The sequence below is a fragment of the Argentina silus genome (genome assembly GCF_951799395.1).
Source record: "Argentina silus genome assembly, chromosome: 8".
In the NCBI taxonomy this organism is placed as follows: Eukaryota; Metazoa; Chordata; class Actinopteri; order Argentiniformes; family Argentinidae; genus Argentina; species Argentina silus.
In genome coordinates this window covers 4,913,556-4,926,458 of record NC_139662.1, presented here as the reverse complement: position 1 = coordinate 4,926,458, position 12,903 = coordinate 4,913,556, and the positions used below count along the sequence as shown (strand labels likewise).

The following is a 12,903-nucleotide window of genomic DNA, read 5'->3' as shown; positions in this document are numbered from 1 at the left end:
GCCGTTCACGTAGTTTTCCCTTTTACTGGGTGAGAGGAGAGAGAAAAAACACAGGAAGACACAAGAACAATGCAGTGAATATAGGACTGCAGTCAACGACAGAGGCTGCACAACACATTAGGTAATCTGTTATGACAAGCCTTTATGTGGCCAGTTCCCCTCTGTTGCAGACAATGACCCTTTTCACAGAGCCTTACGGTACCCCCGTTATGATTACTTTGCCACTTTCATAAAAAAGGAAACTTTCTATGGAGAGGTGATTGAGCTTCAGAGTGACTGCACTCAACAGCAAAAAAAAAAATCCTGCAGGACCAAGGTTAGCATTGTCTATGTAAACAGAACATAAAAGCAGAGTTGGTTCATTGTAAAAAATTTATGTTATCTTTACTGCAGTTGTAAAACGCTACAACTCCAGGGGAAATACTCTCTGCAGGAAGCCAAATTCTGTCCGTAACAGTAGAAATAAACAATGCTTTCTACGTGAGAAATCGTCAACCTGTAAAGTGGGGTTTGGGGTGTAGAGAGACAGTGGATATAAGGGTCAGTGGGGTTGTCTGTCTAGCTGGAAACAACTGGGAAAGAGTAGCGGCCGAGCCTTAGCCAGCTGCTCTAGCTGAGAGTGCTGTCTATTTATACAGCACCAGATGGCAACTGGTGCTTCACATGCCGACAGACTGTCAGTGACAGGAAGGAATGGGCAGATTTCTGCTGCCCAACCTTTCCGCCACACTCCTGTAGCCACACCTGACAGCCCTCCAAAACCCACAGACACTGCTAGCACACTGTGCTAGTGGCCTCTGATACTGCCAGCTTACGCAGACTCGCTGAGGCCAGGGTGACAGCTAAGCTATAGAGAGGCTTCTAGAAGCTCTAAGAGAAAACATGCAAAGCCAGCATGGTTTCATTCACAAGCTCCACACAGCCCTGAAACCAGAGAGGAAACATTAGCCAAATGTTAGCCACCTCCCTCAGGTATTGAAGAGGATGACTGCATCTAACCCTAAACACAAACAAATAAAACATCTTATACTTGCCAGTGAGAAATCTAAAAAAGAACACATGAAAATGACATTGCCAAACATAAACACTTATACTCCATGTAATTTGACATGTACCAAAACTTGACATCATGACATTAAGGAGATGTTATGGATGAATTTTCAGCTGTTTTCATAGCTCTAGGAGGCACATTCTCATCGAGGTGGTGCAAAGAGGATATCTACATTGCTGCAGGTGTCCTCCTCAAAGGTCTTTTCCCAAACACTTCCTGTGTCATGAGACCTACACTGTAACACACTTAAGTGTCAGGAGGCTCTGGAATGTTCTGGCCTAAAAATAACACTATTCAGAATTCAAAGTCAACTGCTTGACAAGCAAAAATGATTTATCAAAAGTCTACAAACAATGAAGTGGTTGTTTTTTTTACTACTAAGAAATAATGATTTGCCTATAGTGAGATTTGTATCATAAAAACATTCCACATATCAGGCTCAAGGGGACAAATATACATTAATAAATTGAACTATCTTTGGCATCTTTATCTTCAAATAGTTCACAGCCTAGGGAACCTAAACCTGAACTAGTTATGCCAAGGGAAATATGTTCACTCACCAAGATGCAGTGCACCTCCACTCAAGATAATTCCATGTTGAAATTCGCTGTTTGTCCTGGAAAGCTTTCCAAACATCAGCGGAGGCAGGTTAAACTGTCCATTAAACCAACCCAAGGCCAAGGCATGGGCTCTCATTCCCAAAATGAATTTGTACAAGAGCCAGTAGGCATATAGTATTTGCGGTACATTGTAAATTGTACTCTTCTCATTTACAGTGGTAAAAGATATGACAGGGAATCCCCGACTTAATTTGGCTAAACACTCTTTATGGCATCAGACTTGGCATCAAACTTGACTAAATCCTGTAATTATTTTTGCACTGCACGTTCTAACACATTGGTAATGCTGTAAAAGATACATGGACATAAATGCCAAAATGTAGTATTAAACAGGTACAACATCTGTTTCTATTTCTAAATGAACACAACAGTCTAGTGGTCTTAAAATAAATGTAATATGGAAATGTGAGTTTCTGACAGATGTAACACACAAAATGTGGTGGCCCTTTGTGGCTGGCCTCACTCTCCACAGTTATGGTCAGTTAGTCATCATACATCCCCTGACATTCAGTTCTCACAATAGCAATCAATTTTACACCAAAAAAAGGATCATGTTTTTAAGGGAAACAACAAAACAAGTTTAAACAGTCTGTGTTCCATAAATGCAGGAAACATAAACACTGTTTGATGGCAAGGGTTAACGTCAGATGACTAACACCATTTATCCAGCATCTTCTCTGCGTAGGACGGAAATGACGAACTGTGCGCACGCGTGCCTGTGTGAGATCGATTATCTGGAGGGTATTAGCACAGCTGAGCAGCATGAAACAGCTCTACTTTTGAAGGCAGAGGTTCCAGAGAGAGAACCAGAGGGAGGAGGATATTCCACTTATTAATTAAGGATTAAAAAATAATATACTTCCTCATCCCTCCCTCCTTTTCTCATGAATAATACAAGATGAGCATGGTGCCCAACACCGGCAGCTCGTGCCTAGACTACAAAACTCTCCCACTAGTCTCCGCATTCAGCTCCTCATCTGTGAGAGGACAAGAAAAAAGGTCTGGAAACAGCGCTGTGCTGGGACTGAGCGCAAGTAAAAAAACACATTCAGTTTTGAATGTGGGAAAGTCTAGCTATTTCATCCCAGCCTTAGGTAACAAGCCAAACTCTAGAGGGATTCGAAGCATTGTGACCTCAGAACAAACGCACCATTATCTGCTTTTAACTGCTGCTTGCATCATCGAGACGGAGACAAATGGAGATGGATGTGGGCCTGTGTGACATGACAGAAAAATCCTCTCATTACATAAAGAGACTTTTTGATCAATGTCTATTTGAGGTTGGATACAAAAAAAAAACGTTGCATTTCTATTTCCATCTTTGAGTAGTAAATTACTTCATACAGTATGACATGTTTGCTAGTCATATAGTTATAGTAATACCATGAATATTGAACATCGGAGACTTTTCCAAAGTAACAGATCCTTCCTCTGAAGAGGTCAATAGCTAAATCAAAATATACTGTCCATGGGTGTCTGTCTTGTAGGACTCTGTCCCTTTCTCTGCAGTGCCTTTAATAATCCTAATTCAGATCAAATTATGTTTTGGACAACCACATCCCTTAGTCATGCACTTCCTATTACTCGAATTACAGATGCCTGCAAGGGTACGGACACACACTTTCTTGATTCATCTCCTAACTCAGACTAAAGTGCATCCAGAACGCCATCAGAGGAAATTGGACAGTGACTCCTCTGTTATGGTATCCAAGCCCCCCTCCCCATCATCTGATTATGCATCGCCATAAAACTGGGACACGTCTTTGGGTTTGGTGGGATTGAATTTCACAGGACTAATTTAGTATTGTACTGTACTACCTTTTAAGGGGGAGGAGGGGGAGGTTTGGACTTTGGCCTTTATCTCTAGTAATATTAATAAACCTAATGGATTTCTGTTATGTCTGGTGGCCAGCAGCCAATAGAAACGCTTTCCTCTAGGAGCAATTTCCAATAAACATCCATCTCTCCCCCACCAAAGAAGAGAGGCAGAAGACACACCACAGACAAAAACAACAACCTCTAGGGTCCAGTCAGTGAGGACGAAACCTCTTCTTCTTAGCATGACAGTAGATGTGCCTCACAAATTTCGGAGCCTGCAGCGGCAACAAAAATCTCATCATTGCTGGCCGGGCGCCTGCGACGCTGTCTCACGCTCTCCTGCACGTGATGGGTGCTCATGCACGCCTTTCACGGTCTCTGCTGCTGCTGCATCCCCCCCCCCCGCCCGCCCCATCCCCCCTCCCCCACCACGGCTAGCTTCTCTCCCCTCACATCCCTCATCTTCTGCAGGAAGAAACACACAGACACAGCCCTGTATCCTCTCTCACACCCAGCACCCAGGAAACCACACAGACTCAATTACTGGAGGGAACTGATAGCAAGCTAAAAATACTGCGAGGTGCTCACAAATGTCCTCTTTTAAAAGGTGAGAAATGGAAGGATGGCTCTCTGGTTCATCATCATGCAGACATAGATAGTGTGATCGAGTGCCTAGTCAAGCTCTCATTTAAAAATGGAATGTGTAAGATATGGCATTTTGATAATAGAAAAAATAACATGCATAATAAAACATTTTGTTGAATGTCAAGGTTGCAGGGTGCAGTCTTGATGCGGGTAAGGGAAAGGGAAGGCCAGGTTACCCTATAGGTATGTGTAGCAGATAATAATGAGTAAATTATGAATAAATTCCAAATTCCAGCCTTGGACCGACATGTGTCTTGTAAGATGATGCTTGTGTAAAGTTTATTTTCGGGATCGCGTCATGAATTCGATTTGCTTTATCCAATTGTAGTGAATGATGCAAGTGTAAATAGTTTTCATGTATCCATTAGTCATGGTCATTCAAGGCAAGACATCTGCCTAGATAACATCTGAAACCTACTTAACTTAATACAGTTTGTTTTCTCTAGGGGAAATGTACAAGTTGTTCCCTTTGAGGAAAATTCCAGCATGAAACAGAACTTTACTTATCCATATCTTATTAATATGTCATGTGTCTTAAGCTTTACCACACAGCTGTGGCACATCACTTGAGCCAATGATGTCATCATTGCCTATCCATGTACAGGGCATCTTTAGTTCGACTGACCATTACAGTTTTTTGGGAGCGGGGGGATGCATTGTTGCATGTTCTATCAAGATGGGTTTAGCCAAAATAAACAGACAATTATTTTGAATGTCTTGGTGTTATTGTGTTATTTCTTTCAGTTCATGTCACTGTGATTGAAATCAGGGTGAGAGGTCAAAGGACAGAGGTCAAAGAAAATGGAAATCTGCATTCGCAACCATTCAAACCCCAATGTAAATGAATTGAAACAGAAACTAAACGAGATGACAGGGTGGAAAAAAGTCAACCCAAGTGATAAGTGCAAGAGAAATGAAATATTAGTGAGAGCAGTCGTTTATCAGCTCACCCTTCTGACCTCTAACACAGCAAGCTGTTATTCTGACCTTCTGACCTCTAACACAGCAAGCTGTTATTCCTGGTATGCATGTCATGCTCCTCTTGTACGTTTCCTTTCAAAACACCAAATGATGACGTGCTAATGACCAAGTAGCCAAAGCTTGATGTTTATTTGATAGTTGAGAAAACAAAAAGCAATAACTCATTGGTTGAAATTCTGTCAGTCATTTGGTGAATATGTGGCTGCACTGTTAGTACTGCTTGGTAAATGCAAATGCTTGTAATATACACACCAGTTTATAAACCCTCTATAAAAGGCAACCATTAATGATATAAGGTGTCACCATACTCTGACATATCCTGTTTGTGTGTGTCTTACATCAACAAATGGTGAATGGAATCATCAGACACTCTGCAATGGCTTCCTTCAACCATCACAAGATGTGTTATTGATCACGACAGGCATTCTTACTGCTCCGTAAGATCCTAGAAGACTTTCCAGGAAATTCCATGATCAAACACAAAGTCTGCTCAAAAACTAAATTTCCCTCAAACAGTGGAACTTGACTAACTCATTTCTGCACTCAATGTTTGTAAAACATTGGTAAATAGCAATAACCTGAATATCTGCATTTATGTGTCAATGAAATGTAAAAATTCATCCCCAGAAAACCACAACCTTAACCATATGTGCACGAAGCCCTGCTTGCCCAGGATCAAGGCCTGGTACAGCATGAATTTAGAATTTACAGACACTATCTGCCTGTCCATCTCATTAGGAAGTCAGTCTGGAATGTGAGTGTCTGCTTTTCAAAGAGTACGAGTGTGTGTCCCACTCCAAACAATGACAGTGTGGGATCAAGCCCGACGAGGAATGTAACACCCTGAGTGGGTGTGTGTGCACCTGTGAGGGCCAGAGGGATTACTGTGCCAAGCCTGGCAAACTCAGACGAGCTGGCGGATTACTGGCCCTAATCAGGTCAATCGCCCCCATCTACAGAAGACTCAATGGCAAGATGACCTTCCCTACTCCAACCCTCTCTCTCCCATTCTTGCCCGAGCTTATATTGTCACTGCTCTCTCTGTGACTTTCAATCACCCACTTCTCCATTTGTATCAGTGCAGATGGTTTTGACTGACGTCTTCATCACCCTGGTTACAGTCGGTCTCTTTCAGTCTCACTGATTATGCCGCTCAGTCAATCCCTGAAGGTTTTTTTTTGTAAGGTCAGTTTGGACATCCACTTTGCTGACTCTAGGAGTAAATTGAGCATTTACATTTACGGCATTTAGCAGACGCCAACAAATACATTTGTTTAAGTAAGTGAATCATCTATCCAACAGTCATCATAAGACAAAGTAATCAATGCTCACACCAGGGGCCATTGGCAGTCGTAATGCCAGAAGGCATATATATATATATATATTTCTTTTTTTTTTTTTATTAACAGGAGAGAACTTGTACAGGGGGGAAGTGGGGGTGAAGAGGTCTCAAGGGTTGGGGTTAGGGTTAGTACAGGGAGGGTAGTGGGGGTGAAGAGGTCTCAAGGGTTGGGGTTAGGGTTAGTACAGGGAGGGTAGTGGGGGTGAAGAGGTCTCAAGGGTTGGGGTTCGGGTTAGTACAGGGAGGGTAGTGGGGGTGAAGAGGTCTCAAGGGTTGGGGTTAGGGTTAGTACAGGGAGGGTAGTGGGGGTGAAGAGGTCTCAAGGGTTGGGGTTAGGGTTAGTACAGGGAGGGTAGTGGGGGTGAAGAGGTCTCAAGGGTTGGGGTTCGGGTTAGTACAGGGAGGGTAGTGGGGGTGAAGAGGTCTCAAGGGTTGGGGTTAGGGTTAGTACAGGGAGGGTAGTGGGGGTGAAGAGGTCTCAAGGGTTGGGGTTAGGGTTAGTACAGGGAGGGTAGTGGGGGTGAAGAGGTCTCAAGGGTTGGGGTTCGGGTTAGTACAGGGAGGGTAGTGGGGGTGAAGAGGTCTCAAGGGTTAGGGTTAGTACAGGGAGGGTAGTGGGGGTGAAGAGGTCTCAAGGGTTGGGGTTAGGGTTAGTACAGGGAGGGTAGTGGGGGTGAAGAGGTCTCAAGGGTTGGGGTTAGGGTTAGTACAGGGAGGGTAGTGGGGGTGAAGACTAGGTGACTTCCTCATGAGAAGAGCAGAATTGTATCTGGAAAATGGTTGCTGAACCAATTCTATGACCTTCTGCCATAGGTTGTATCCAAATGCTTACTGTAAATTGAACTTGTAATTCTGTAATGCTAAGACTTTCATCTAATTCGTCTACTTTTCACTACGTGGAAGCATGAATGGACTATCGTCAATGAACGGCTTTCAATACGGACATATAGATACAACTCCATTGCTTGTGTCCATTGAATATCAGCAGATGTGGCCTGGTGTGATCCAGTGGTCTAGCACTATACAGTACACACAAATCTAGCCCATGCCCTGCTGACATACCCTCTTCTCGTTACTTTCCTGTCTTTCTCTACTAAAAATATGAGTGAGACTCCCCCGCTCAAAAACAATTACCTTTGAATATCAGCAGATATCCTCCATGATGGAACAGACGGACTGAGAAGCAAAGCACCCAAAATATATGAATTCAGTCAAGCACATCTAAAAAGGTTAGTTCCATTACAGTTAGCCTAGCGCGATAGCACAGCATCGAGTAAGAGGAAGAACATAACACATGGGTTACATAAGACAAAGAGACCAGTGTGAGCACATCAGGGTCATAAAGTGAGAGCTCTGGTCTCCTGTGATTCCGACACACATCCAGTGTACCGACGCTAGCACCGGCTGCAGCCCATCGCATCATATTGCACTAATTACATTAGCTCTGGTATGTCTAACGGCCTCATCACCCTGCTTGCATAGGCCTTGAATTCATCTCCTGCACACTGTATAATCAATTTACCCCCTCTCTGCTCCCCATCCATGACAGCCTCCCCGCACTAAGGAACACACACACACACACACACACACACACACACACACACACACACACACACACACACACACACACACACACACACACACACACACACACACACACACACACACACACACACACACACACACACACACACACACACACACACACACACACACACACCTTGAGGCAGTGACAACAATAAGGGGAGTGTCACAGCCCAGTCCTCACAGTTGTCCTCTGTAAGTTGACCAGGGATATCCATAAACACCTTAAAATCAGTCAGGCCACTCTCTGAGTCTAATGTGTAATTCGAACAATAACCATATCTGAAATACATATTTCAAGGCTGGCAAGAATACAAGGCAATTTAAGAACATTTGGCTGTGTGACCACAAAAAAGGCAACATTCATTCCCATAAACTGTGAGTAAAACATTGAAATAAGTCTCAACAGCATCTTGACCCAAAACAAACCACTGTTGGTTCAGTGTATACACAGTAGGCACATGCTTAGAAAACCAGTGAACAATGGTCAAATGACCTACAGAAAGGGGATCTTATCTCATTTCCTGTCACATATTGTCTGGACTATGTGTGTGTGGGCCATAGGCTAAGATCTCTCAGCATCCTAATAAGACAGCATTCTCAGCATACCATCTGCAATGGAGTCCTGTTCAAGGGAGAGTGGGCTGCCTGCCAGGCTCCCATTCTGCTCTGCAATCTGCCCATGTGATAGGAGTAGAGTAGGCACTACTGCAGCCTCCTCTCTCGCTCTCTCACTAACCCCCAAAAACACTGCATATTCTACTGCAACTCTGGTCTGCTCTGCTACAAACCCCTAGGCTCCTATGACACCTTCAAGTGTCATTGGCATAAAAAAAAAAACCACCAGGACAATGACACAAACCAAAAAGACTAAAGATTCAACACAAAGCTCTCCTTTGGAGAAGTTTGATCCTTATGAAGTGAAAGCGAGGATGGCATTGAGTTCAGTTTCTCTGAGATGGGGCATGCAAAATGTCAACGAGGGACTGACATTATTACAGTAAGACAAGAAACCAAAAGCAAATAAAAACCTGTTCATAGAACAGGTTTCTAAAATGATCCATTGCAGTCTTTTTGCAATGTAATTTGCGTTCCTTGTCAATGTAAGGAGGAGTTACATTGCCTGTCGGAGATAGTATTCATCTCATGAGGGTTTTAATGTAACATTCGACAGCAGGTTGAGGGGAAACTAGCCATTTAAACTGACTGGTGACTCACAGTCACAGGTGGAAAGGGTGAATCACTGACTACAAACAACATGAAGGCCTTTGCTTTGTCTGGTCTTTAATAACGGTCTTAGATTAGTCTCAATAGACAAAACTCTCTAGATCTCTGCTCTTTCAGCTAGTTTAATATCAGTGCTAACATGACACTGCTGTGCTGTCAGATAGACCTAACATTTGACCAGAATCCATGATGATCCATCTAAATCATTTATTCCTATTATATGCTGTTGGATGGGGACACATTTCATCAGCTGACACAGCAACTTAATACCAATTACAATCATTTTGTGTTTGAAGTCCTCTACATCAAACTCTACTTCAAATGCTGCAGATCTATATACTAAATGATGAAAATGGTTGCAATTACAGTGGCTCAGAGTTCCAATTATGTTTAGATAACATGGTTTCTTACATTCAGTTAGATCCAAACTGTATACTGATTAAACCAATTCAATGTACCACTGAATAAAGACCAAAGATAGATCAAAACATCAGTTATAGCTACATCCCATGTCACCTTCTTAAAATAATTATACTGTCCTTCAATGTGCACCAAATGGCTGTGTAGAACATGAGTTCTGAGTATTTACATCATCAGTATTAACACTACTGACAACCCACCAAATGCCCAGGTTACCAGTGTGATTTTCATTTGGTAATAGGATCAAGAGAAGACTACTGTATGAAGTGACCCCCCTGGTCTCAAACTAACTCAGTCAGCATTTTTGTCACTGAAGCTCCTCAGGCATGTAACCTTTTTCAAAAGAAGAAACATTCAGTAGGGCTCTTATTCCTGCTCAAGCCATTTGTCAAGCCAGTGTAATCCATTTAATTTGCTCATTGTACTGTCTTCAACTTAGACCCTTAAGGTAGACCCTAGATGGAGCATGTGGGAAGCAGTATTCATATCTGTGGCTTATAGGAAAATAATTTGTGTGTGTGTGTGTGTACACAAGAGCCAAGGCTACTTACTGGTGGAGTTGCCTTGCATCTGAATGATGCATTTTGAATCCTTGCTTATTTCCCTTGAATTAAATGGACGAACTCGGACAGCGACTTTAACAGAAGCCCCGGACATTGTTGCAGTTGAGGACTTTCTCCCAGTATGGTTCCAATAACGTCCCTCCTGAGGAAAGAATAAAATAAAGTCTTATTTTCAAAACTCACAACCACATTTACAAACAAATTATAAGAGTTGATTACAGAGATGATTACAACTTGGATTTTAACATGGAGTGTACAGGTTGTATTTGTAGATTTGACATGAACACAGCATAATGAAGTTGTAATGCAGAGGTGCTGAATGATATCAAATATTCCCCTCACATAAAACTAGCTGGCAAGGCTACCACCGCGTCATGTCTCAAGTGGTTGTCACAAGCCATACCAGAATAAAGAGTAGTTACAGGGGCTTGTACATTAAATGTCTCATTCTTAATTTGGACAACTGCAACGGTTTGAGTCATACCAAAAACATACATTTAAACCTGACTCATACCGGTAGATTTTGTAAGCAAGCAATTGGTATTAGGCCAATTCCTACCAGGCGTATGCACTGACAACAAATACGGCCGACCCCAAACAGCGTGTATAAATTATTTTGACATTAATATACAGTTACCTCACTTATGTTCACATTCCTCAAATTCCAAGCAACTACACTACTTATTTATAAAATAATGGTCATAAAAAAACATAAAATGTAACCATTATTGACCATCTTTGTTGGATAACAGGCGGCAAACACATCCCATAGCCTTCAACAAATAACTCTTTTTGTATTTGTTACTACAATTTATAACATAAGAACAATACCATTTTGATAATCATTATGTAGGCCACATCTCAAATAATAAAGATTAGAGAGAAAAATCTGATGTTTTTGTCATGTGTCCTTGCAGTCAACCATTTGCTAAGGCATACGCCCATGAAATTCTATCTACCCTATTTGGTAAAGGCTACACTAATGACAGAGCCACTACCATAGGCCCACTAAATACATCTGTACCTCTTGAAAAACTCGACCATGTATAGAAAACACATCCAATTTTATATTAGATTAGTCTGGTCAAATCAAGCGCGAGCAATCCTGCAATCTCGATACATTGTCGCAATGCTTTTGATGGCAACATTCTAGATTGTATGGAGGGAAATTGAAACAATGTAGTAGGCCGAATGTAAAATTGATGCAAACATATGTTTCCACATAAATCACTAAAATCTGTTGGATTTACACTGGTGAAATTAAACCCACTGTCAGCCTATCAATATCATGAAACATAGGCTCTCTGTCGGTACGGCCTATACGTCGCGATTCGCAAGGCTGATTACAAACCTCTCAAGCGCATTTGGTCTACAATGCCATAGGCTATGGCATATTTTGTCGAAACATCACGTCGATCTCTTCGATGAACATAAACTTACTTCTCCAAAGCAAAACAGCATACACAACAAAAAAACACCACTCTTGCACAGACTTGCAAATCGCCCTCCTTTATGACCCAAAACGACGTCCATCAACACTTGCTAAATATTTATGTTAGATGTGTTGATAAAGCCACAGGCCTATACAGAAGAAAAAAAAAACAGGGGGCATACGTTTACTTACTTTTGCAGATCCACAGGAAAACGACTACACCATAGAAAAGCAGCGAAAACGAAACGATCAAATAAAGTGTGTAATGTGGTTCATCAGATTTTGCTGGCAGAGAAACGGTCGAAACGTCCACTTTTATTCAAAACACCCATTATAGCAGTGTTTTAGTCTCCACCAGATAGGCTTCCACTGCATTCGGTGTTTCCTTGGTGAGGTTATTTTCCAGTTGAGATGAAAGGCGGCCGTATATCTACAAGCGAAAAAAGAAGGGATAGAATGCCTTGATTTACTGAAAAGATTACGTCAACTCCCTTTCGACTACTCTGACTGTCATGTTGATAAACCAATAGAATCAGACTAACCGTGAGCAATGTGTTGGAAAGCCAATGAAGATCCACAAAACGCGATGGGAGTTACTATAGGCCGTGACGGCATACTGCAGGATTTCTCACCGCTTCCCTGTCACTGCCCCAGAGTGGACAAGGGCCATAGTATCATAGGGCGCCACCTAGCAGGAAAACTGTATTACAGGATTATAGTAATAGATATAATTGATAGAAAATGTCACACAGCTTCAGATTCCACATATTAGTTCACAATTGCATGAATAAATTGAATGATTGTGTTCATTGAACAGAGTAATCATGTAATCTGATGAAGTCTATTGACATTAAAATTTAAATGAATGGAGAGAGAGAGAGAGAGAGAGAGAGAGAGAGAGACAGGGTGTGTCGGTACATTTCAATGGTGTGTGTGTGCGTGTAGCAAGTATATTCTACATTTAGATAGCAAGTACAGAATCTTATCAAATATTTTAAAGTCTCTCTTTATCAATAAGTCTTGCGCATAAATAGGATAACTTGTAACTCAAACAGTTTGGAATCACAATATTAACCCCCATAACCGGCATCTGACAGCTACATGCCTGGGGACTGTGCTTGGACATTAGTTGTTTGATTTGAAGCAGTAGTAACAAATTATTATGATCAAACTAACTTCCTTGAAAGAACAGGGACAGTTTACAGTACACTTACATAGTT

General features: G+C 41.9%; 1 protein-coding gene across 5 annotated transcripts in view; it reads right to left on the bottom strand.

The window, feature by feature from the left end:
- kif1b (kinesin family member 1B) overlaps nucleotides 1–12,128 on the bottom strand; it is a 62,680-nt gene extending 50,552 nt beyond the window's left edge. For 4 of the 5 annotated variants that reach the window (XM_083675112.1, XM_083675114.1, XM_083675115.1 and 1 more), the window contains exons 1-2: nucleotides 11,876–12,128; nucleotides 10,240–10,393 (exon numbers count right to left, since the gene is read on the bottom strand). In XM_083675112.1, coding sequence (XP_083531238.1) covers nucleotides 10,240–10,345 — 106 coding nt within the window. In that variant the 5' untranslated portion in view covers nucleotides 10,346–10,393; nucleotides 11,876–12,128. Of the gene's footprint in view, nucleotides 1–10,239; nucleotides 10,394–11,865 lie in introns of all 5 variants that reach the window. The other variant, XM_083675113.1, reaches the window with a different exon arrangement.
- Nucleotides 12,129–12,903: the final 775 nt, after the last annotated feature.